At 42.4% G+C, this 22,706-nt stretch overlaps 1 protein-coding gene across 1 annotated transcript in view; it reads left to right on the top strand.

The window, feature by feature from the left end:
* Positions 1–22,706, top strand: part of sema6b (semaphorin 6B) — a 120,844-nt gene that overhangs the window by 62,440 nt on the left and 35,698 nt on the right. The window contains exons 4-12 of the mRNA XM_022759420.1: positions 1,011–1,071; positions 1,225–1,287; positions 11,007–11,105; positions 12,659–12,749; positions 13,320–13,439; positions 14,156–14,244; positions 15,112–15,329; positions 21,391–21,522; positions 22,087–22,236. Of these exons, the coding sequence (XP_022615141.1) occupies positions 1,011–1,071; positions 1,225–1,287; positions 11,007–11,105; positions 12,659–12,749; positions 13,320–13,439; positions 14,156–14,244; positions 15,112–15,329; positions 21,391–21,522; positions 22,087–22,236 (1,023 nt within the window). The remainder of the gene's footprint in view (positions 1–1,010; positions 1,072–1,224; positions 1,288–11,006; positions 11,106–12,658; positions 12,750–13,319; positions 13,440–14,155; positions 14,245–15,111; positions 15,330–21,390; positions 21,523–22,086; positions 22,237–22,706) is intronic.

Consider the following 22,706-nt stretch of genomic DNA (forward strand, 5'->3'; position numbering starts at 1 on the left):
ACACACACTCAGGTGGTCTGAATACTCATATGCACAAGCACTTGCACGTGGACGCCCACACGTAATAACCAGCCCCTCTGTTAAAGAAAAAGGAGGAACCAAGAGAGAACATGAAGCACAGAAGGGAGGCAGAGCTGGATCAGAGATGGGATCAATACTGCTGCAATAACACGGCTATGGCAGATTTACAGATTAGCCCATTCAGAGCCTGGTCCTTTGCTTAGATGAAGCCCAAACTTCAGATCCATCCCATCAGATAGCGAGACCTTGATCAGTATGCAAACGTCAGCTGTTAGCTGCCTAGCGCAGCTCTCATTTAGTGGGCATTTTCACAGGTTCGTCCAAGGTTGCTGCAGAATTATCAGTGGAGTAGCAGTGAGAAAAAGCAGAGTTTGGAAAAATCATGAATACATGCATGGTGTTTTGGACCACGTGTAGGCAGCATGTGTGGGTGTGCAAACATCAGTATAACAACTTGATTAAATCATCCATTAATTCAATTTCAGGCCTTTTGAATAAGACTGATAAGCCGAATTCGGGGGCCTGGCAGAAAATTCAATGCAGCAAGTCAAGTTTAATGAGCAGAGGCAAAAGGCGAAGGGGAAATATGAGACATCATTATGCAGTCGGGTTCCATTTCTCATATATATTGGGAGAAATGGAAGACATTGTAAAGTTCTTCCCTAATCTCTGTGGGTCTGATCAACTTTAAAGGAATAAATGTCTCTAATATGTTTGCATTACATAGCTACATGCACTGGAGCAAGATTATACACATTGTAGAGAATTATTTAAACCACACAGATTCAGTATACCTTGGAAATAATGAGAGTTTCTATTGAGTGTGTGGACTGGATTTCACTCAAAAAAGAATCTGCATTGAGCTGGCAATAACATCCAAGTTGTACTCTTGCAGAGGAGCTGATACTCATGGTTTGCTTGGTGCAGTGTCTTGCTTTGGGTAGTGCTGTGTTGCCTGACTGTCACTCTCTATCTCTCTCTCTTTCCAGGGATGACCTTTTCCGTGTGGAGTTGGACATCGTTGCAGGAGACGAGATGTTCTACAGTAAGGTGAGCACCTTCCAGAAAAGACATGCACGACATGTACATCTTTCATAAGGCTGTATTACTTATCATTATGCTGGAAGATGTAATTTTCTACTGCAGAGAAGTGCAAATGTAGCTAACCAGCAGTGTGTATATGTGTGCTATTCAAATGTACAGAAAAGAACATGGGAGTCGAACAAGAATGACATCAGGATCTGCAGGATGAAGGGCAAACATGAGGTGAGACTGATTACCATCTGTTCCTCCATCTTTTCTTTTCAAACAGATCATTTTTTTCGAACCGTCTCTATGTCTTTGTCTACTAAATCTAGTTCACAACAATTATGCAGTACAATACCAGCATGAAAACAGCACATCGCACCTGCATTAACTTTCACATACAAGCAGTCATTTGATCCCTTGTTAAAATAATTATAGCAGCCTTAAAGAGCCTCATCATAAACAATGGCAAAACCTCCATGCTCTCTCACTAAAGTGACACAAAAGTGGTTTGTACTTAGCACTACACTGATTTATTGATTTTGAACGAACTTGTTTGAGTTGTTTCTCATCTCATTACAGCATTTGTTGTAAACTAGAATGAACAGTGCCTTTTTTAGCAGCCTGAAATGCAACAAATTTTCACTGCACACCGGGCATAAAATCTGAGTGAGAATCATTTTAAACCAATCTGCTTTCTTTCAGCTTTCATATTTCTCAGTGAAAGCTGATAAAGACCCAAAACACACTGAGAAATTACAGTACATGCAGACATCATATACTGTAGAATGATAATGAACCATGATATGTTGAAAAATATGTTGAAATAATGTCTAGTCACTCACAGCTTTCTTCCCACACTAGCTCTCTTAGACACACACACACACACACGCACGCACACACGCACACACATTGATCATCATAAATTATGGCACATGTTCTACCTTTCTGCCTGGAGCTTTGGTTTCATTGTGCCAGTTATCTGACTGACATGCCTGCTGGCACAACCCCAAGAAGAAGGGGGCATTGACCGTGTATTATCTCATTGTCCCTGCTCATCTAACCATCTAACCATCTAACACAGACACACACACACACACACACACACACACACACACACACACACTCACAAACAAAACGATCAAAAGCACAGAACCACTCCTACCTATACAACAGTCGTTCCACCATCATGAGTTAGGAATTCAGTTTGTGCCCTCAGAAAATGTAGGTGGGCGTCAGGAAACTAAGGCAGCGAGGAAGAGATGGGGTGAAACGTCCCAGCAGCCACCAGCAGCCCACGCCTGAATACCTCCTATATCTCCAGCACACACAGGCACACATCCCTAGATGCTGTCTGCCAAACATAAACAGCCCGTATTCAGTCTCTATGTATGTGTGTGTGTGTATGTGTGTGTGTGTGTGTGTGTGTGTGTGTGCGTGTGTGTGCGTGCGTGCGTGCGCACAGTGGTGATGGTTGTGGTTGACGGGGGAAACATGGGCTCTGTCCCCCGAAGGCAGAGAAAAAAAAAATGACTTATTTAACACAGTGAGAGAACACCTGACATTAAATCTGTGTGAGACAGTGCCAGACAGAAACACAATGGAGAATAGAGGGACAGAGACAAAAAGCTAGGCTGAGAGGAGAGGAGAAGAGAAGAGAGAGGAGAGGAGAGGAGAGGAGAGGAGAGGAGAGGAGAGAAGGAAGGGGGAGGGAGGGGAAGGAGAGGAGAGGGGAAGGAGAGGGGAGAAGAGGAGAAGGTCCCTGTTGGCCAGCCCTGAGGAGAGCTGTGGGGCTGACTGAGATATGAAAGGTCTTCTTGCCCCTAATGACTGTGCTGCCTGGTAATGCTGAGAGTCACACGGCAATGTGAGGAAGATAAGAACACTGCCAGGTCGTCAGCTCTCTGGGCTCAGACGCATATGAATGGATGTGCTTGTGTGTGCATTATGCAAGTACACACAAGCACATCCAGTGACACACACACACACACACTCTAGAGTATGACTGATACTGGTTTCTGAAAGCCAATATTTTTAAATCACTATGGTCAATGTTTTTTAGTTGTTTTGCTGATATTCACTATTATAATGCAACAAAAATTTTATTGATTTAAATTCCAATTGCTTAAAATAATGAAAAAGTTGGAACGAAACACATCAAACTATATAATGCAAAAAACAACAGCACAAGTTACAGCCTCTGAGAGGACTGGAGTTCAGTCAGCACCTCTCTAACACAGTGTCAACAGAAACATTTTAAAAGCATTGTGTTTAACCCATTTCCTCTATTATAAAACATTTATATTTATACATTCCTACTTTTAACCTTCATTGTTTACATCTGTGTCTGCTGGCTTGCAGGCCATTTGTTCCCTGCCAGTGTCATCATAGCCACTTGTCGATCAGTGGAATAGTGTGAAACCATTGACATAAATCAGCCGGTTGCTGACGCCATGCACATTTATGCCATTGCAGTACAGTACACATGTGCATCCTTGTGTGCATGCAGGAGATACAAAGAAAATGGAGGCCCACATCATCAAAACATTAATCCATAGTGCACACAGGGTACCTTTAAGCTTCATACAGATAGTGTCACAATAGAAATACTATGGTATAGTACATTCTATACAAATTCAATTGAGTGATCTCTCATAGATCAAACGAGGACACTGGAATTGGCACCAGGTGATAATGTGAAACTCACGTGTTGCGATACATTAAAACAAAAAACCTCTATCAATAGAAAAAAATAAGGGGATCTATATTGGTGCTTTAGTATAGCTATTTAAATTAGTTTGCGATCAAACAAGTAAAATGATTCACTGTTCATTTTATTAACCAAAAGCACTTGGGAACTGTAATTAATAACTTGCATGTCAAAACATAGGTGTGGTCTGTTTGATGGTATGAAAGATGCGGGACTCACTTTTGTCAAACATTTATCTTACTAAAGTTTTGCTTTATCATTAACTACGTGAATCGGACCAAAGTGTGTAGTCTTCTTTTCTTCATATCTGATTATTTGGTCTTCTTACAATTGGTTAAAAGTTCACAACATTGTATCATTTTGCTTTAAGATCTAGAAAAGACATCATTTAAGATGTATTTTGATATCAAAGTATCAAGATTACCTTGATGTATTGCCCTGCTCCAGTGTTTACTCAAGGGCCTTTGTACTGGTTTGCATCAGATTGCTACAGGTGTTGCTTTTGTTGCCCCCTGTTGCTGTTTTGATTAAGATGTTGGAGATCAACTGTGTGCTGACTGAATATTTATATTTTTCTGACTCTAATGCATGCAGACACACAACATGCAGGTTCTTACATACATGTAGGTGGGATCACCAACCCTCATCTACATTATACGTACTGTATTCATACATATTCATGATTTTCAAGTGTATTTATTTTTAGCCACTCTCTCTCCTACACATACGTGAACACAATTAAAAAGAAAAACTCTACAAACACATCTGTCAGGGAGCCATTTTCTGTGTGCCTCCCTCACCTTCTCCTCCCCTCTTTCTCTCCTCCGCTTCACCTCCTGAAAATGTCCTGTTCTGCTTGGGGGATGGTTGTGTCAGATGTGATACATTCGCCACCTCGTAATTGGTTTTGTAATTAAATATTTCTGCTTGGTTGATCACAAAGGACATAGTATTCCCCCTAATTAGGCTGAAAATTCAATATCCTAATTCTTTAGCTTTTTTTTTTTCTTCTCCTGTGTTGACCAAGTGATTGTTGATGAACATAACAGTCGCCCTCGCTGTCACTCACTCTGCAAATTCCCATCATATCTTCTTTTGTCCTTTGCGTTCCGCTGTGTCTTTTTATCTCTCCTGTATTTTCCATTTTCATTGTCTCTTGCTGTCATTGCCTCCCCTTCTGTCACCCCTTCCCTTTCTCTTCCAGGGAAAGCAAAAGACAGTAAGATGTAGAGGGTGAGACGTTCCCCAGAGGTGGCTCTGTGCCAACACATCGGGCCGTGGCAGCGCGGCATGTACATGCAAACGAAGGCAATTCCACATAGAACGCTTTTAAAGAGCAGTTGGTCGTCGTTATAAGCAGCACTTAGCGAAATTGTTGGATCAATACAGCGTTGATCTTGCTCTCCGAGGAGCTCTGGGTTTTCAGTCGTGCAGACCAAATGCCTTCTCTGGGTTGGACTGTCAGAAGATTTGGTTTCATAGCCTTTTTTTGGCTCCTAAATTAATCAATTTGAAATACCGCACATGGGGTCACTTTCATTCCTTGTAGTTGTGGTCTTCATTTTAAATCTCACTGACGCTTCATGTATTTAAAGTATCTAGTTTCTCTGCCTTTTGTATTAAGTCTCTGAGCTGATTTTAAATTTTACTGTACATGGTAGGTTTTCTAGCTGTTTTTTTTTCTCTCTGTAGGTTGTCCTACACTTGTGATCAGTTCAACATTCATTGTATCGCCGCAGCCTTTTGTTTCAAAGGTGTCATTTTGAAAAGATTACCACACTCAAAACTCAAATCTAAAGTGCAAGGTGGCCAAAAACATCAATTGGAAGCCAATAAAGGCTCTGCACACTTAGTTCCAATATAATGATGTAATGATGACGCAGAGTTCTTGGTTAGCACGGCAAGTGATGCAAAACACAAATAAACTTCATGTCAGCTTTCCAGATGTTTGTGCAGCATTTTCTTGGCTTTAATTACTTTTGATTCTTTTTTCCATTATTCCGGTTTCCAACCGGCTGTCTGTATTGATTCATCCTCAGTTTTTGTGATATGTTGTAATTGTAGGGTGTGCTATGTATTTGGACCAGGGAATCTACAGCTCTGAACTGTATTTCCCATGTGTACTTGTGTGACAAAGCATATTCAATGCCATTATAAGGTTTTCCTAAAAATTTGGCCTAATGAAGGTTCAGTGACTAAAATATAGCTTCATTGTGAAATACTGGCATTGGACCTCTGTGTGCTTACTGAGTCTTTTTCTTTTCCTTATAATCCCAAAAAGCCAGTTTTCTTACAGTATCACACACACATTAATCATAGTTTGGTTAATGTGACTATTTGCCACAGTTTTCTCAGCGGGTTGTCAGACAGAGACCCACCCAGGGGTGACTCAGGTTAAGTGTTGCGGTCAAGGATTGAACGGCAGTGTGTGCGGGTGTGTTTGTAAATGCCTGTTGTGTGTATCTGTCCACCAGGGAGTGGAGGTCAGCTGACATGACGATCTGTAGGTCCTGCTGCAGGTCAGCTCCACCGCTGAGGCTGCCACATGGCTGACTGGACTGGAGTTTTCTATGTTTCCGTGTTTCTCTACGTCGCTTTCTCTCTTCGTTTTTTTTCCTCCTATCTCTATTATCTCACTGCCCCCCCACCCCCACCCCCCACCCCCCTCTGGTGTCTGATGTTTGTTTGTGGCCTGTGGTGTGTTCAGTCAGAATTACCATCAAACAGAGAAGAAGGGTTGCAGAGGGACGCGGATTAGCTTTAACATGCTGAGTAAGACCGCAGCACTCAGAACAGCACATTGCTGCTAATTTGGTACCGCTGTTAATTTATCCTCCACCCACATGCACATAAACATACACACGCTTTCTTCCCGTCATGGAGAGTCACTCTGTTTTCAGTCAAAATTGTGCATCAGGGATTTTTCTGGAAATGACAGCCCCGTAGTTAATGAGTGGAGAAGAGGGCTCGCCAAATCTTTGTGTGTGTGAGTGTGTATTGTGTATACAGTACGTGTGTGTGTGTGTTTGAGTATGTGTGGGAGAGTTCTGGCTCAATGGCCACTCTTGGCAGAGCAGCGCTCTCTTCTCCCTGGTCGCTAACATCAGGGGACCAGCCAGGCATGTAATGGAAACTTTGGAGATTTAGAGGAGCAGCTTGCTAAATATGACCCCCTGATGCGCTTCCTTAGATGGCTCCTATTGTACGAAGGCAGGTCTTATGGATTACTTATTATATTTTATTAGATTATGAAGAACGCTGTGGTTGCTCCTAAATCAAGGAAATGAGCAGAAGATTTTACAACGTATGAACCTGTTTCGTATTTTGGTTAGACCAATGCACGAGAATGCTGATTGAATCCGGAGGTAAAACACCGCCTTCATTAGGTTTTGGGATAAATCGTCATCGTCAGAACAAACATTGAGCCCAGGCTCAGGCCAAATGAAAAGGCTGTTTATCATCTCAGTGTAGGTTGAGTTACAGACAATAGATGGAAAGCAGATGCAGAAGATGGAGACTCCTCAGTTTTAACGTTGTCTGACTGATGCAGGTTGTTTGGAGCAGATGTGTTGTATGAACAGAGAATTTTGTTGTCAATCCTCTGACTGCGTGTGATCACTTGCATTTAAATGTCTAGGAATACTTTTGGATATACGTGTTTTTGTGTGTCAAAGGAAAATGAATGTGTCCGTGCTAGAAATTACAAAGGCAAATAATGCACTTGTGCAACATCTGCAGAGTTGAACTAGCCTGGCTAATATCTGACATAAGCAAACCTGCTCACAGACTCACATATACATGCTTCTGGACCATCTCTCCCTATCTTTCCTCACTCTTTCCCTCGATCTTCGTTATATCTCCCCGTCCATTCATAAGTAAGTCCATATTTGCACTGAGGCACGTGCCGCTGTGTAACTCATCTGTGCTGCAGATTAATTTTTCAGAGCCCAGTCAGCTCTGCCACTGTCAGTAAGAGGAGCAGGAGGAGGTGGAGGAAGAGAAGGAGGAGGGCTGCAGTCGTCTGGGTCTCGGAAAGGCTTGCCAGCCTGCACAGGTGGCGTTTTGTCTGGATTCTGCCCAGGGAGTGAGGGAGCAGAGAGAGGGGAGGAGGCAGAGGGGAGAGGAAGGAGGCACCAGGACGTACAGCATTTGGATTTATGTATAATTGTTTAATTCTGTGATTCGCTGCTTTATAATTCCTTTTATAATTGGTTTGTTTTTTTTTAATATGGAAACCACAGTAAAACCCTAATCCTGCTGACTGAATTGGCTTTAATGAAGAAAGATCCATACCTGGAAGTGCCAATTCGCTTCCTGGAACTGATGAATAAGGGTTAATGAAATGCATGTATGCAGGAGGGGATGAATTCTGACGATGTCTGTAAAGTGCAAATGGCAATCAAAGCTCAATAGCTGAAATGTTACAAAGGTTCCAACCCTGTTTTTATCCTGTAGCCATGAAATGTTTCATTTTATGTGTACAAGCACTGCCAATTGCACACATTTGTGCAGCGGCTTGGCTCTTTGAAGTATTTACTCCCCTCTCTGAGATGCTGGCAGTGGGACTGGGTTGTTATTAAGAGTGCTTCATCTGGCTTTGTGATTACAGCTCTGACCAAGCTGACAGACTGCAACCCCACTGACAAACAGCATGCAAATGATGCTCGCACATGAGCACGCATCTGTGCGGTGATACACAGATACACACACAAATACATGCACAAACACACACAGATGTAGGCTATGCACACATGAACACATGCTATTATGTGGGAGAGTGACACATATACATATACTGCCACTGTCGCTCCTCAATTTGTCACATAGTGCTGCGCCATTAGAAATTTACACTTCACACTTGACACACCCCCTGCATCCAACACACGCACACACACTCTACACTCACACATGAAAACACTTTCCTCTTTCCTGTTTTTTTGCTGTTGAAAAATGAGAACCCTGCAGGGAGTGAAGTGGGAAGGTGGAGGGGTGGAGGGATGTAGGGTGGAGCATCTGGAATAACATTCACCCATCTCCCATATCACTGCTGGCCCCCTGATCTCTTCCACACAGACATGCACACACACACACACACACATACATAGTCATTTGGCATACCCGCTATCACCACCACCACCACCGCTTCAGATCCAACCCTACTTCTCTTTCCGATGACATCAGTGCGGGTGGTGGTCTTGAAGTGGACCCCATCTGGTGTGTGTGTGTGTGTGTGTGTGTGTGTGTGTGTGTGTGTGTGTGTGTGTGTGTGTGTGTGTGGCAGAGCTGGTGCCATCCTGGCTAGGTGACTAGTTTGGGGAGGGGGTTGCTGGCTGCTGTCAACCAGTTATCTACTGTACATCACCACTCTGCGCTCACACACACAGGTGGTGGACTCGGCCCTGCAAGGACAAACTAGTGTCAGTACCTTTTGGCTTTTAAAGTCAAAGGTCATGACTGGAATTTAGGTTTAATACTCGGGGAAGAATGTAAACTCCTGCACACACAGATTCACTGCTGTGTTGACAGGTTTTTTGTTTGTTTACTATCATGTTACTTTTTGGTTGTAAAGCCCTTGAGACAGTGGCTCCCAGCCTGGGGATAAGAGAATCCCAATGGGGTCTTAAGATAAGTCTGAGGGATCACAGATGATAAAGAAAGAACAAAAAACATTGTGTTACCAGTACTGTATGTATGTTTATTTTGTCTGACTCTTTTTTTCTTTTTTTTTTTAATGAAATACCTGCACCTCCTCAGACTGTGACATAATTTAATCAAACTGCTCACAACTAATGTCCACACTAAGGAAGTACTTGTGGTGAGAAGTCATAAGTAGATATTGTATTGCTTCATTTTAAATCCAAAAAAGCTCGGAATATATCAATTGTAAAGTGTTCATACACAAATTTTCCATATTAAATTTGTTTATTCTTTAAAATTTTATAAATGTTTTAATCATTCTTTGTCCTATTTTGCATCTCTATCTCATCCATAGGAATTATGTGAAAAGCTAATAAAAAGCCGATCCATAGAGTGATCTCCAACCATAGGGTTCTTATACCCCAGAGGAAAGTCCTCTCATTCTCAGGGGGTAAGCAGATAGATTTTGAAGTAGCTCAACAAATTTGATAAAACAAAAATTATGATATGATTTTGAAAATATATCTCTTTATTGAGCCAGCTGTAATGCCTAACTCTAACCTTACACTAAAGCTAACGGATAATGGTTGAAATAGATAGCTAGCTAAAAGTAGTAAATAGACTGCTTAAATAGTTATGTTAAAGTAATGATAAGATGTACAAGTCTTTGAAATATTTATCCTAAAGTAATGGATAAAACTGTTTAAATAGATTGCAATAAGTAATGGGCAAACAGGTGGATAGATAGCTAAAAGTGAAATAGGCTAGCTAGCGAAAAGTAATGGTGAAATTGTAAGCGATGACTATGGTAGAGGTAATGGCGAAATAGTCGCTATGATGGATAAATATAGTGTTTAAGTGTTAGCTAAAAGTATTGTAAATTGTTGAAATAGCTAAAAGTAAAATGTCTGAAATAGATAAAAAGTAATTGAACCAGTGGTGCAGAATTGTGTGGTCATCACAGCAAAGTAAATTGTTCGGGATTACATGTGTTAAGTAATTTCTACTACGAGCACACTGACATATACTTTTGTGGAGGCAGGAGATTACCTTGAATGTCATTTTTCTCTGTTTCACTAAACCAACATTTATCACCATCTGGCACTGTGGGGGGAAAGGCAGCCATTAAGTCATGTGGTGCTTACACGAATTCTCGTTTCAAAGAAAGGGCATGGAAGAATGAAACTGTGACTCGGGTTTATTTAGTCATTAGACGGGCATCATGTAGTTTGACACCTCACAGTGGAGGAATTAGCCTTAAATCTGTTGCTTGTTTTAAAATCCTGAGGCTGGTTTAGATTACCATCTGTCAATCAACAGCAACTGTGTACGTGTGTATCTGTGTGTGCATGTGTGAAGAGAGTAGACACTTAAAGTCTCTGCAGGCTACGTTCAGACTGTATCAATATGATTGACAGCGTTAATGGTGTGATAATTCCACACATCAGGCAACTGAAAAGCTTCATTTCACAGAGCGGGCTGGATAATCAGTCTGAAAAATAAACTCAGTTTTTCCTCTATTCACTCCATCATTTTTGCCTTTCTTCCCTTCAGTTTTAGCCCCCTCCTGCATATTAAGCTCTGCCTCTCTTTATTTCTCTTTTTCCTGCAGGATGAATGCCGTAACTTCATGAAGGTGCTGCTCAGCAGGCAAGGAGGCCTGTTTGTGTGTGGGACCAATGCCTTCAACCCACTCTGTGCCAATTATACTGTAAGTAACAACTGAGCATGCCCACACCTACTATCACAGCGCCACCTGCCCCAAACATGTGACTGGTCCACACCGTGCATTAATTCTTATGACTGGTTTGACGTCATTGACTAATGGCTTATCTGTTTTTCCAGAAGAGAGGCCTCGCTTCCATAGTACAATTAGTAAGACTGTTCAGGTGAAAATTTACAGCTTGATTAAAGTTGTTTGTTTAGCGCTCGAGGCAGTGTTGACTTCCACTTCAGGAGTTATTTATCCTTGTTCTCTGGCAGCTCCAGTGCCTTGTTTTCCTGAGATACAACAGTTGTTATTTCTCAGTGGTTAAACTTTGTGGTCTGCCGAGCTTGTTATCATTGAGAGTCAGAGAGGACGGATAATCAAGAAGAACACAAAGAGTGGAGAAGAGGAAGAGGAGGGTATTCGGAGACAAGGCTGGTGTAGACGTGACTTGTTTGCCTGGTTTGATTTCTTTTGCTAGTGGTTAAGAAAGTGAAGCAATTTTGCAGTTGGAGGCCGAATTTAAGTAGACAGCAGGGTTCAGGCTAAGTGTTTGCTGACCTGATTCATACATTTGTCAAACCCTGAAGATGTGTATCCATCCAACAGCAACTCACCTGAATCCTCCTCCAAGCATGAATGTGCTCCACTTCCCGACCAATCCCTGTCTCCCTCAATTACAGTAACAATTTTAAACTTGTGGAAGAAAAACTACACATAAATATTAATCATCGGCTCGGCTGATTTCACATCATTCAGCAGGAATATTAAATGAGGGATAAAGGCAGTTGAGCTGGAGAGAGAAAGAGAGGGGGGAAAAAATCCTTTCACTATCAAAGGCTTTTTCAGATAAGTGTTATTTTCAGTCTCTCACATTTCAAACATAGTGGAACACTGTGACGTACCTGGCCCATTATCTGTCAGCCACTAATGACATTCTACAACAGTGTATAACACACCTGTCTCTGCCTGATAGGCTGTCTTTTTCTCTTGGGACTAGTTAGTGATGCTAGCTAATGTTTTATTTATAGCAGGGTTTTAATGAAATGACACCTATAAATTATTTCATTTTCAACTGTGGACGAGAATTCCACTGTGCTGCTGGAATAGTTTGCTTGAGGCTTCTTTTTAAGTGTGTGCTTGTGAAAGTGTTTGTGAATATGACAGAGAGAGAGGGAGTGAGAGATGCAGAGATTTCACTGTATATACACTGTATATGTGTATGTTTGTGTGAGAGCTGGAAACTTGTTAGAATTGCCAGCTTGACTCTATGTGGGTGTATGGGCCTGTGTGTGTGTGTGTGTGTGTGTGTGTGTGTGTGTGTGTGTGTGTGTGTGTTTATCTGTTTTATTTATGTATGAGAACGTGACTCTTGTTGTTGCTGCTGTGCCTAATTGCCACCAGTGAATCATTAGTTTGCACTTACGGTAACACTCCCTAATTGCCATTCTCTTGTGCCTTGTTTTCTGGATGCTGCTGTAGACGCATTCGTATTGTTTGGAGTTTGTTGATTGATGTGTGCACCTGTGTGTGTTTATGTGTGTGTGGTGTTACAGGGAGACACTCTGGAGATGGTAGGAGACACAGTCAGTGGGATGGCGAGATGCCCTTATGACCCCAAACATGCCAATGTAGCGCTGTTTGCAGGTAAGACGCACCTTTTGTTTTAGTCCCACACATTTACTTTTACTGGTCGCAGTAATAAATATCATTGCAGAGCATCATCGCTCCTCCATGAGAGATATTTTGACGCTTGAATATGTGAAAAAAGATCAGCAAAACTGAGTCACTGTGATTCCTCAATTTTATTCATCTCCTGTGTTTACTTCATCAGATTTAAACACTTCACTATAATCAAATCAAGAGTGTTCTGTGGCTGAAACTGTAGGGAGCCATTACTGTTCAGCCATCAGCCTATTATCTCACATTAGCTTGCAGTAAAAAAAAAAAGAAAGAAAAAAAAAAGAAAAAGAAGCTGTTTCTTGCGTGGGAGTGGTGCAAAGGTGCAATTACGTTACTACAATTACATTGTTGACTGGTCAGCTACGTCGTGTTTATGATGCAGGTCTTTCAGAAAACAGTAACATTGACTCCAGCTTTATTGTTTGCAGTTATGTTGTTGCTTTGGCAGGCTGTCCAACTCACTAGTGTCTGTGCGTGTGTGTATGTGTATGTGTGTGTGTGTGTGTGTGTGTGTGTGTGTGTGTTTTGTGTCAGAGGGGAATCTGTTTACAGCCACAGTGACAGACTTCCTGGCCATTGATGCGGTGATCTATCGTAGCCTTGGGGACAGTCCCGCTCTGCGCACCGTCAAGCACGACTCCAAGTGGTTCAGAGGTACCTGAGTGTGTGTGCATTGTGTGTCCGCCTTTGTATGCTTGTCAAGGTGTGTTTGTTTTTGTGTTTTATCAAGTGTAGGCGCATTGGTGCAATTTTCTCAAGCACGTCTTCTCGTAAGCATCGTGTTTGTTGTTGATGTTGTCATCAGAGACTGATGGGTTGAGTGTGTGTCCACATCACTTATGCACACAGGATCGATACATGTGTCAGTAGCAGAGGGCTGAGTCAGCAGGCTGGACACAGCTGTCAGACTTACTGCTGCCTGACAGAGTTTGGACCATCCACACCAAGGCCGATCTGCAGTTAAAACCTAACCATGACAGTGGGACAGTCAAAAATACACAGACATGCAGGCCATGATATCAGACATACAGGTTGTAGCCGGTCCCCGGTGTAATAGCGCCAAAATGCATAGTGTGAAACTCATTTCTCAGAAACATCAGGGAGTCATAATGCGCTTATTGTTTGGTGTGAAATCCCCTTTCACCATGTAATGAAATTAAGCATGGCCTGTGCCTCTTTCTCACTGCCCTCATGTTACCTCGGTGTCATGGGAGTGAACGATGCATTCGCAAATGGAGACACTGTTTGCTGTACACTCTCTCATGCTCCATTATAGTTCATCAAACCTTTGCTCCCCGCAAACATCTCCTACTGTATGTACTTGCCCCTTCCTCTCCTCTTTCTCACTATTTCTCTCTCTCACAATACAGAGCCGTATTTTGTCAGTGCTGTGGAGTGGGGACCTCACATCTACTTCTTCTTCAGAGAGATAGCCATGGAGTTCAATTACCTGGAGAAGGTACAGAAGTCATTCTGATGAACATCCGCTTTTACTTCTGTTCTTTCAGTATTTTCACAGAGGAACTGCTGGTCCTTTCAAATCATCTTTTAAAAGACCCGCAGAGTATGTGAACTTGTCGTTAAAATGCACCGCCACGAAAAGGCGATGCCTGGCGTAATATCCCTCCGCTGCTATTATTTGAATGTCAATATCAACTCTTTTCCAACAGCTACACTGACCTTTTATCCGCATATTTGTTTGTCTGCATATCTAATCCAACAAATCATGGTCTGAGCAAACTCATGTCTGTATTAACCTGAGAAAAGCCCTTTTTTTTTTTTATAGCGACTATATTCCCTGCCCTTTCCAGAGTTAGGTGTACAGCTTTATGAAAAAACAAAATATCAGCAACAGGAAACCCCCTGCCCTAATAAATTAGCAATTCACATTTGGGAAAAAGTGCTTGCACAAGGTCTCTGGCTTTGACTTGTTTACAGAAAGCAGAGTAAATGGATACTTAAACAGCATCACCGTTGTGTAGATGAGACTGTTCAAAGAAGCAATTTTGAGATGGGCTGACATTTTCATGAATAATTGATATTAAATTTACCATTATAAAACAATGATCTGTCAAAACAGGATTTCTGCATTGCAAATAGCATGCAAATGACTCTTTAGAGATCACCCTGGAGTTGAAAAGAGCTTTTAAACATACCTTTTTGAAGATGAAACCCAAAGCTCAGGAAATATTTCCTAACCCTCCACCTCGTCATTGGAGTTATATGTGAGCTTCAGGATGGATATGCTTTTTAGTATATTGCAAATGCATTTTGCACACTCATTTTCTTTGCCTATGTCTGCTTCCCTGTGCTTGACTTCTCACAGGTGGTGGTGTCACGTGTGGCCCGGGTGTGTAAACGGGACCAGGGCGGGTCTCAGCGCGTCCTTGAGAAGCAGTGGACGTCGTTCTTGAAAGCCCGTCTCAACTGCTCCGTCCCCGGTGATTCCCACTTCTACTTTAACCTGCTCCACTCCACCAGTCCCATCATCAGGATGCACGGCAGGGACATCATCCTCGGGGTGTTCTCCACACCGGCAAACAGGTACAACACAGACAAATGTGTGCACAATGACATAAACTCAAGATAAGTCCTTTTTTTGTCAGTTGTGCCCTACAGTCCTATCAGATGACCTCAAGTACCCCTTCATCAACACTACTACTGTATATTTTACCATTTAACTCCTACTTCTAGCTAACTGTTTCAAACTCAACTCAACCTGATTCAAAATCGTAATTTCTATGTTTTCAAATTACTGCCTCTCAATTTACTACTACTGCTACTTATTACTATTCCACAATCTTTCCACATACCCCCAAGCAACTGCAGATCCTGGTTAGGAATCACTGATTTAGATCAATACTCAGCCTTTCTGCCTTCAAATAAGAAGCCTTATTTGTGTGTATGTGTGCGTGCACTTGTGTGACTGTAAGGGTTGAAATGAGAGAGAGATTTCAATCGATGTCCTGTCTCAGAGAGAAAAGGGGAATCACACTGAGTGTTTTTTATGAAAAACACAGAGGCAGACACGCATCTTGACATACTTCCCAGGGAGACAGGGATAGACACCCAGTGTGATGCTGCACTCATTGTCTCACCTTGAAAATTTAGTGGACCCACCATAGTTTGTTCCTTCACCTGTGAAGTCAAAAAGAGCAAGGCTTCCTACAGGCCAAGCAAAGCGCTGGAGAAATGAAAGAGGCGTGTGTGGAGGTGCAGAGGTCAAGATTGTGGGGTACAAAGTAATTTAAGACACATGGAATGCTTTCATTGAGGACAAAGGGGTGATTTGTTGAAAGACAAGATTGAATTGAGAAAAGGTGAGAGGAGAGGAGAGATGCGGCCCTGGTAAATGGGGGATTATTGGAGACTGAGGGTATTTGCAGAGCCAGACACAACACAAACAGCAAACCAGAGAAACTGAATAACAGAGAGAAGAAGGGAATTTAACAAAAATATTTATATGAGCTACACAGTCCTAACTGTTCCTAATATGAGGGGAAAAACTACCAGCGGGATAATTCCCCTTATATCGAGTGCAAATAGTTTTTTTCTGATGCAGTAAGAGTAATCTGTTTATCGTGCTTTGTTTAAGGATACTGACACAGAAAGTTGTTGTTTTTTTGTTTTTTTTTTCAAAAGTACAAAGAAAATTGTGCTCTCGATACTTAATACAGTCTTTATTAATAGATGTGTGTGTTTGGAGCAACATCCTCTATGTATCTCCTAAGCTGCACACAGATGAACAGATACTCTGTGCTTTAAAATAAAGCATTACTACATCATATTGCAGTCTAAGTGGCTCAAATCATAGAAAAGAATCACTATACAGTACTTTCCTGCAATGGCTCACTCAACTCACACTACCTTAATGGCCCCGACACCACTTAGTGTGTCTGCTAGTGCCAGCACATTATAGCCAACATTTAGAAATACTTACAACTGCCTTCTATTTAATGCTGCCCTAGAATCAATACAGTCTCTCACTTCATTGCAGCGAGCAGCATTACTATCACCTGTCAGTGTAGTGCCATCTCTGTGTTTTTAGAATATAAAAATAAAACTCTCTACTAGTTGCAGGACAGTGTCTCAAAGCAGAGGGCTTCCCACCTCACAGTGTGAGACAGGAGAGAGAGGGGGTGAGAAAAAAACAAAACAATGCGCAAGTAAATGCAAAAGGAGGGAAGGCACGGAGGGGAGTAAAGAAGAAGACGGAGAACAGGAGGGGGAGAGACGGATGAGAAACTCAAGGATGAGGAAGTCAGTAATGGACAACACGTGCACCCCTCGCTCTCTGAGATGTAAAACTGTTTCATCAGCTGCATCTTATCTGCGTGTTTGGAAAGGCTACTCTGCGAGAGGGGGCCACTGCCTGCGGAGACAGATGGAAGCTTCACACAGACCGACGCACACACACTCCCACTTTCATACACAAACACATGTCCACAAACACACTTACAATGGTTCCCAGATAACAGCATTTACAGCGTGCCACAGAGGAGAACCAGCTGAACACACACACATACATGCACTCACACACACACACACACGCACACACGCACACACACACAGACACACACACACACACACACACACCCCTGCTTCTCTAAACTGCTACTGGGTCCTATTTTAAATAACTTCCAGCCACGACAGAGAGAAAGGTAGGTTTAGATGGATGGATAAGGAGACGTGTGATGGAGGAAAATGAACACAAAGAGAAAGAGAGAATGTGTGAGGTGAGCTGCAAAACTCCCACTAGCCCCATGTGGCCCACTGCGCCACACTGGCTAAGTGCTTGCCAGACAAATTGCTTTGGCTGGCAGCGTGCAGTGAAAACAGCATGAAGCAGGACCTGTGAGTGGAGGAATAGCTATTCTTTCCTGCCATTTGGCCCTGTGCAGCATGTATGGCTCTGTAGTATGGGAATGACAGGATGGAGTCAAGGTTTTACCAAGAATCTCCCCTGGACTCTGAAGTTACTCATCTCCCCCCTGTGCCCACATACTCCAGGGATCATTTTACAGCCACATACCAGCTCCTTAACTGTTATGGAGTTGCATTTGTGGGACCCTTCAGTCACTGCTTCCAGGGTCCAAAATTGCCCCCAGTTGCCAGTTCCTTTGTGGATTCACCTCTGAAGCCCCAGGCCCTTCCTCTTGAGTGGGAATGAAAGAAGAGCTTGAATTTCCTGCTGAACACCTCCTGCACTCACACTCCTGATGCTCAAGTGGTCAAGGAGGCATGAGGAGAAACAGTATGAGACCACTGGTGAGAAGAAGAGAGGGAAAATGTATTTGCTGCTTTATTTAGCAACATAAATAAGTGGGTATACTGTATGTCAAAAGAACAGCAGCAGGATGTCAAATGGAAGTCTTACTGCCATCCTGCTGCACTGGGCTGGTATGAAAACACAAACAACTCTTGTTATTCAGCTATTGTTATGGCAGCTGAAAACATCTATTACTGCTGGAGTAGACTGACGTAGGCTCATCAGGCTTAATGGAGTCATGCAAGAATGCAAGGAAAATATCCCACGCAAAGCAAAGTAAATCTAGTGCATCCTGAGAGTGGGAGGCCATATTTGTTTTTGGCGGTAAAGAATCCCATGTGACACGGTCAGACAGCAGGATGTCCCAGTGGGAAAACACAGCAGAGGAGGGGAAATGAGGAGGACAAGGAGCAGGAGGAGAACAGGTTTACACTGCCAGAAGAAGTGCGGCACAGGGGAAGATGCACAGATGTGCAAGCTAGTTCCCCCCGGGCCCGCAAGTGGAGGGGGCAGAGGAATACATAGTTAGGTAGCTACCTGGAGACACAGAAATGGGTGTGGGAAAGGAATACCACATGTAGTTGACAGCAGGGCCATGTCACAAGGAGTTTGAGGAGTTGTTACAGAAGTGTTAGCTAGTCCACATAGACTAGGATTGTCAAGTAAGGGAGAGAAGAGAAAACCAACAGGGAAGTGATGTGAAAAGGTCAAGGAAAAGTATGAAAAATTGGGTTACTTGAATACAAAGAAACAGATCAGGCTGAAGGTTTTACAGGAGAACAGATGGAAATAAACTGATAATGGAATAATATTAAGAAAGGAAGATAAAGGGGGGCGCCTTGGTGGCTCACCTGGTGGAGCGCGTAACATTGAGGCTTGGTCCTTGCCACAGCCACGGCCCTTTCCTGCGTGTCATCCCCTCTCTCTCTCTCTCTCTCTCCCCAACTTTCCTGTCTCTCTCTCACTGCAGCTGGAATAAAGGCATAAAAAGCCAGAAAAGATAACTTAAAAAAAAGAAAAGAAGATAAAAGGCAGACATTCTGGGGATGTAGAGGGCCTGGAATTAGAGGCCTAAAAAGAAGGGTTTAATATGAAAGTTGTTTGATGTAGTTGAAACAGTTTATCTGATTTGGCTCAGGTTCCATACCAAGTTTGGTACAAATCAGTCAATCTTGTCACCAAACCCAAAAACACTTCAGATTATGAAAAGTATCCCAGAAAATATACAAGAAAATATACAAAGACTCAGAGGAAATGGTCCAATTGGCAAGATTGTGCTGTACATATAATCAGACTGAGTGTGTGGGATTTATGAACTTTAAATTAACATTTTAACAGACCTTTTTTATATTTACTGTGACTGTGCCATGTGGTGAATTTCAAGTATATCAGACTTAAACCTTTAATTAAAGGATTGACATTGAAACTCTGCCTGACTCCTACCTTCGTTTCTTCTTCCTCATCTCCTCCTTAGAGGCATCATGTGTCCGTGAGGGCCGTGTTATTCCAAGCTGTCAGTGAACTTGTTAAATAGTGAGGAAGTAGTATAGACTCCACAGCAGCTCTCTCAAACAGACACCCTATGTATCTATCTTGGACAGCCTATCACTCAACCACAGTCAAGGAGAAAGAGTGAAGGAAGGACAATTTCCAATGGACACAGAGAGAGGAATAAGCTAAATTTGAAAGAAAACAAAGGAAATTTGTCTCAAGTGCGGAGGGTGACAGAGAAAATGAAATTTGTGTGCAAAAAAAGAACATGAATGGACCAAGAAACAAAGGCAGGAGAGACTACAACAGAGAGAAAATGAAAATAATTGAAAGAATTCAGATAGTAAAACAGCCTGGGGCCTTTTGTCTTATGTGTCTTAGACAAAGATCGCTGCATGGGGCAAACCCAGTGACCTGCAGCAAGAGAGAGAAAGAGAGAGTAGGGGGCGGAAAAGGTAGAGAAAGGAAGCCAAGCTGGCATTGGTCCAGAGCTGGCAGACATGTCACATCTAACATCTGGTGCGTGCGGTCTTGTGAGAGACGTCCACAGCTCCGCCTGCAGCTTCGCCGCACTGGCCGGGGTTGAGTCACATCCCTGCCTATGAATGATAAGTACGGAGGGAGACGGCGTGACCTGATCAAATGCAACATCAGGAGAGAACAGCTCCCTGCCGCAACCAAAAATCCAGCCTTCAGGCGTTGCCTTCCCAAACAAACCCCTCTGTGGCTTTCTCATAGGGGGACTCAAGAGAAACACTGCTCCGCTTGGTTCATAATCACGGGGGCACAGACACTCAAATCACCAGTTGGACATTTGTTTTTGAAGAAAATAACAGAAAAAGAAACAGATGGGGTATGTGTGGGATTCATGTAGCAACAGGCAGCAGGTGACTCAGTCTCTCAGGTTTTTTCACTGTGGTATTAGCACTTAGTCACTAGCTCTCACACCGCGCGCACACCATTAGTCATTGATGAGGACACATTCAGAGCAGAGTTGAGTCTCGGAGCAGGAAGCATGGGATGTTTTTTTAAAACTCATTCCTTATCTCATCCTGACACTGCCCTGTTTATTTCTGTCTCAGTAGTTTCTGTAGCCATAACACAAAAAACGTGGCATCAGACTCAGTGAAGAGATACTCTAACTTTTTTGTGAATGTCTGTATTTGTTGGGACTTCGTGTATTTTGTCTGGGAGAGTGTGTGTGGGCTACGGACACATATTGGAACAGATGTTCTGTTCCCTGTTGCAGGGTTCACGAGTAGTTAAACAGCCTCCACGGTGCACTGGGCTTTTTACTGGAACTACGTGTTGTTGGGTTCATTTATGAGAATCTTCCGTTCCTTTGTGAGAGGCAGAAAACTCAGTGACTCATTTCCTATTTCGTTTTATATTCCAGGAATTCCAGCCAAGATCTTTTCATGGGTCTAATCTGGCCGCCGCATCCGTTGCATATCTATTCTTCGCCAACAGAGTTGACAGCATCTATTTTATCTTGTCTTTCTTTCCATCTCAATAATAATTTCCTTTTGTGTTCAAGCATTGACTGTCAAAATATGAACAGCCCAAATCCAATTTGTCATCTTCACCATGTGTCTGTCCCTTTCTCACACTTACAATTGACTTTCTATATTTTAACTTCTTTCCTTGACTCTATTTGTCAGAGACGGTATTCTCTACCTTATCTTTTCTTTTCCATCACTTATTTTTCAGTACCCCTGTCTGAAAGTAAAACCCACTTGACGCAAGACTGACAGTCATTTTATGTCAGGTCAGAGTGTTTAATCAATCAACAGTCTCTGACTCAATCTACCTGTCTCACCACTCTCTGTCTCTCTGTCTCTCTAGTATCCCGGGTTCGGCGGTGTGCGCCTTTGACATGGAGCAGCTGGCGGCGGTGTTTGATGGGAGGTTCAAGGAGCAGAAATCACCCGAGTCTATTTGGACGCCTGTTCCAGATGAAGTCATCCCGAAACCAAGGTGCAGATGGCTGTAATCAATTTATGCACCTGTGTTCAGGTTGTTAATCGGAGAACTATGAGGGGAAAACAGTGTAATGAACTTTTATTTAAGTTAGCCGTCAGCCTCAGAAAGTGTGTTTTGTAGGGTGCAATTAATTTCAAGGTAAAACAAGTCTGATTATATACACAGGTAATGGTGAATGCAGAAAGATATTGCATGTGGTATTACAGCCTCTGAAAACTTTGTTCATTAAACTGAAAGTCACGTAGCTGTGCAAAATGCATTTTTCACACTCGTACAGCTCTTTCTCTCCCAGTATAAAGGCATGTCTTGACCTCATTCAAATAGCCATCCCTTTCCAAATACTTATACACTAACATATACAAAATATGAGCCTTTGACAAAATCAAATCAATCTCTTGTTCAAAAAAGAATATCTGTCTGAATCTGAGACACTCAGGCAGTCTAGACTGCTTGATTATATAACTGCATCTTCACTGAGGCCTGAAGTAGGCCGAAATGAGAACGCCATTCTGCCTCTGTGCCGTCTGCTAAACTTGTGCTGAAACTTTTTGTCTCCAGACCCGGGGGCTGTGCTGTTGAAGGATCCAGGTTTAACTCTTCCAACTCTTTCCCTGATGACATGCTCAACTTCGTCAAGACCCATCCACTGATGGATGAAGCTGTCCCGTCACTCGGACAAAGACCGTGGATAGTCAGAACCATGGTTAGGTGAGAACGAACTCAGACATGCAACACCAACTCTTCAATTATATTTTTTATCAACATAACGAGGAACTGTTTTTAATGAACATATCTCCTAATATCTTATTTATAATATAACATCATTCATTTGTCATAGCAACTAAAGTGTAATAAAGGTTTTTCACAGCATTTGGTTAAGTTTAAGGAAAGATGATGGCTAAATACTGAAAAAGTCCAAAGAAACTTTATTAACATTTAACATTTCCATAACTTTCTATAACCCATAAAAAAGTGTTTTTGTTGCTTAAATATAATCACATGCAGCTCAGGATGTGAACCCCAGTCTCCAGTGTCAAAGTCCTAAAGCCCTGTCTGATAACCATCAGCTCCAACCACCATCTGACTGCAATACTAAAATATTTTACACTCAAATAAACATCACTGAACACAATCCAAGCAGCAATTACATTTCTCTCAAAACAAATTTGGCAAAGTGG

The sequence above is a fragment of the Seriola dumerili genome, unplaced genomic scaffold (genome assembly GCF_002260705.1).
Source record: "Seriola dumerili isolate Sdu_G_001 unplaced genomic scaffold, Sdu_1.0 BDQW01000322.1, whole genome shotgun sequence".
Classification (NCBI taxonomy): Eukaryota; Metazoa; Chordata; class Actinopteri; order Carangiformes; family Carangidae; genus Seriola; species Seriola dumerili.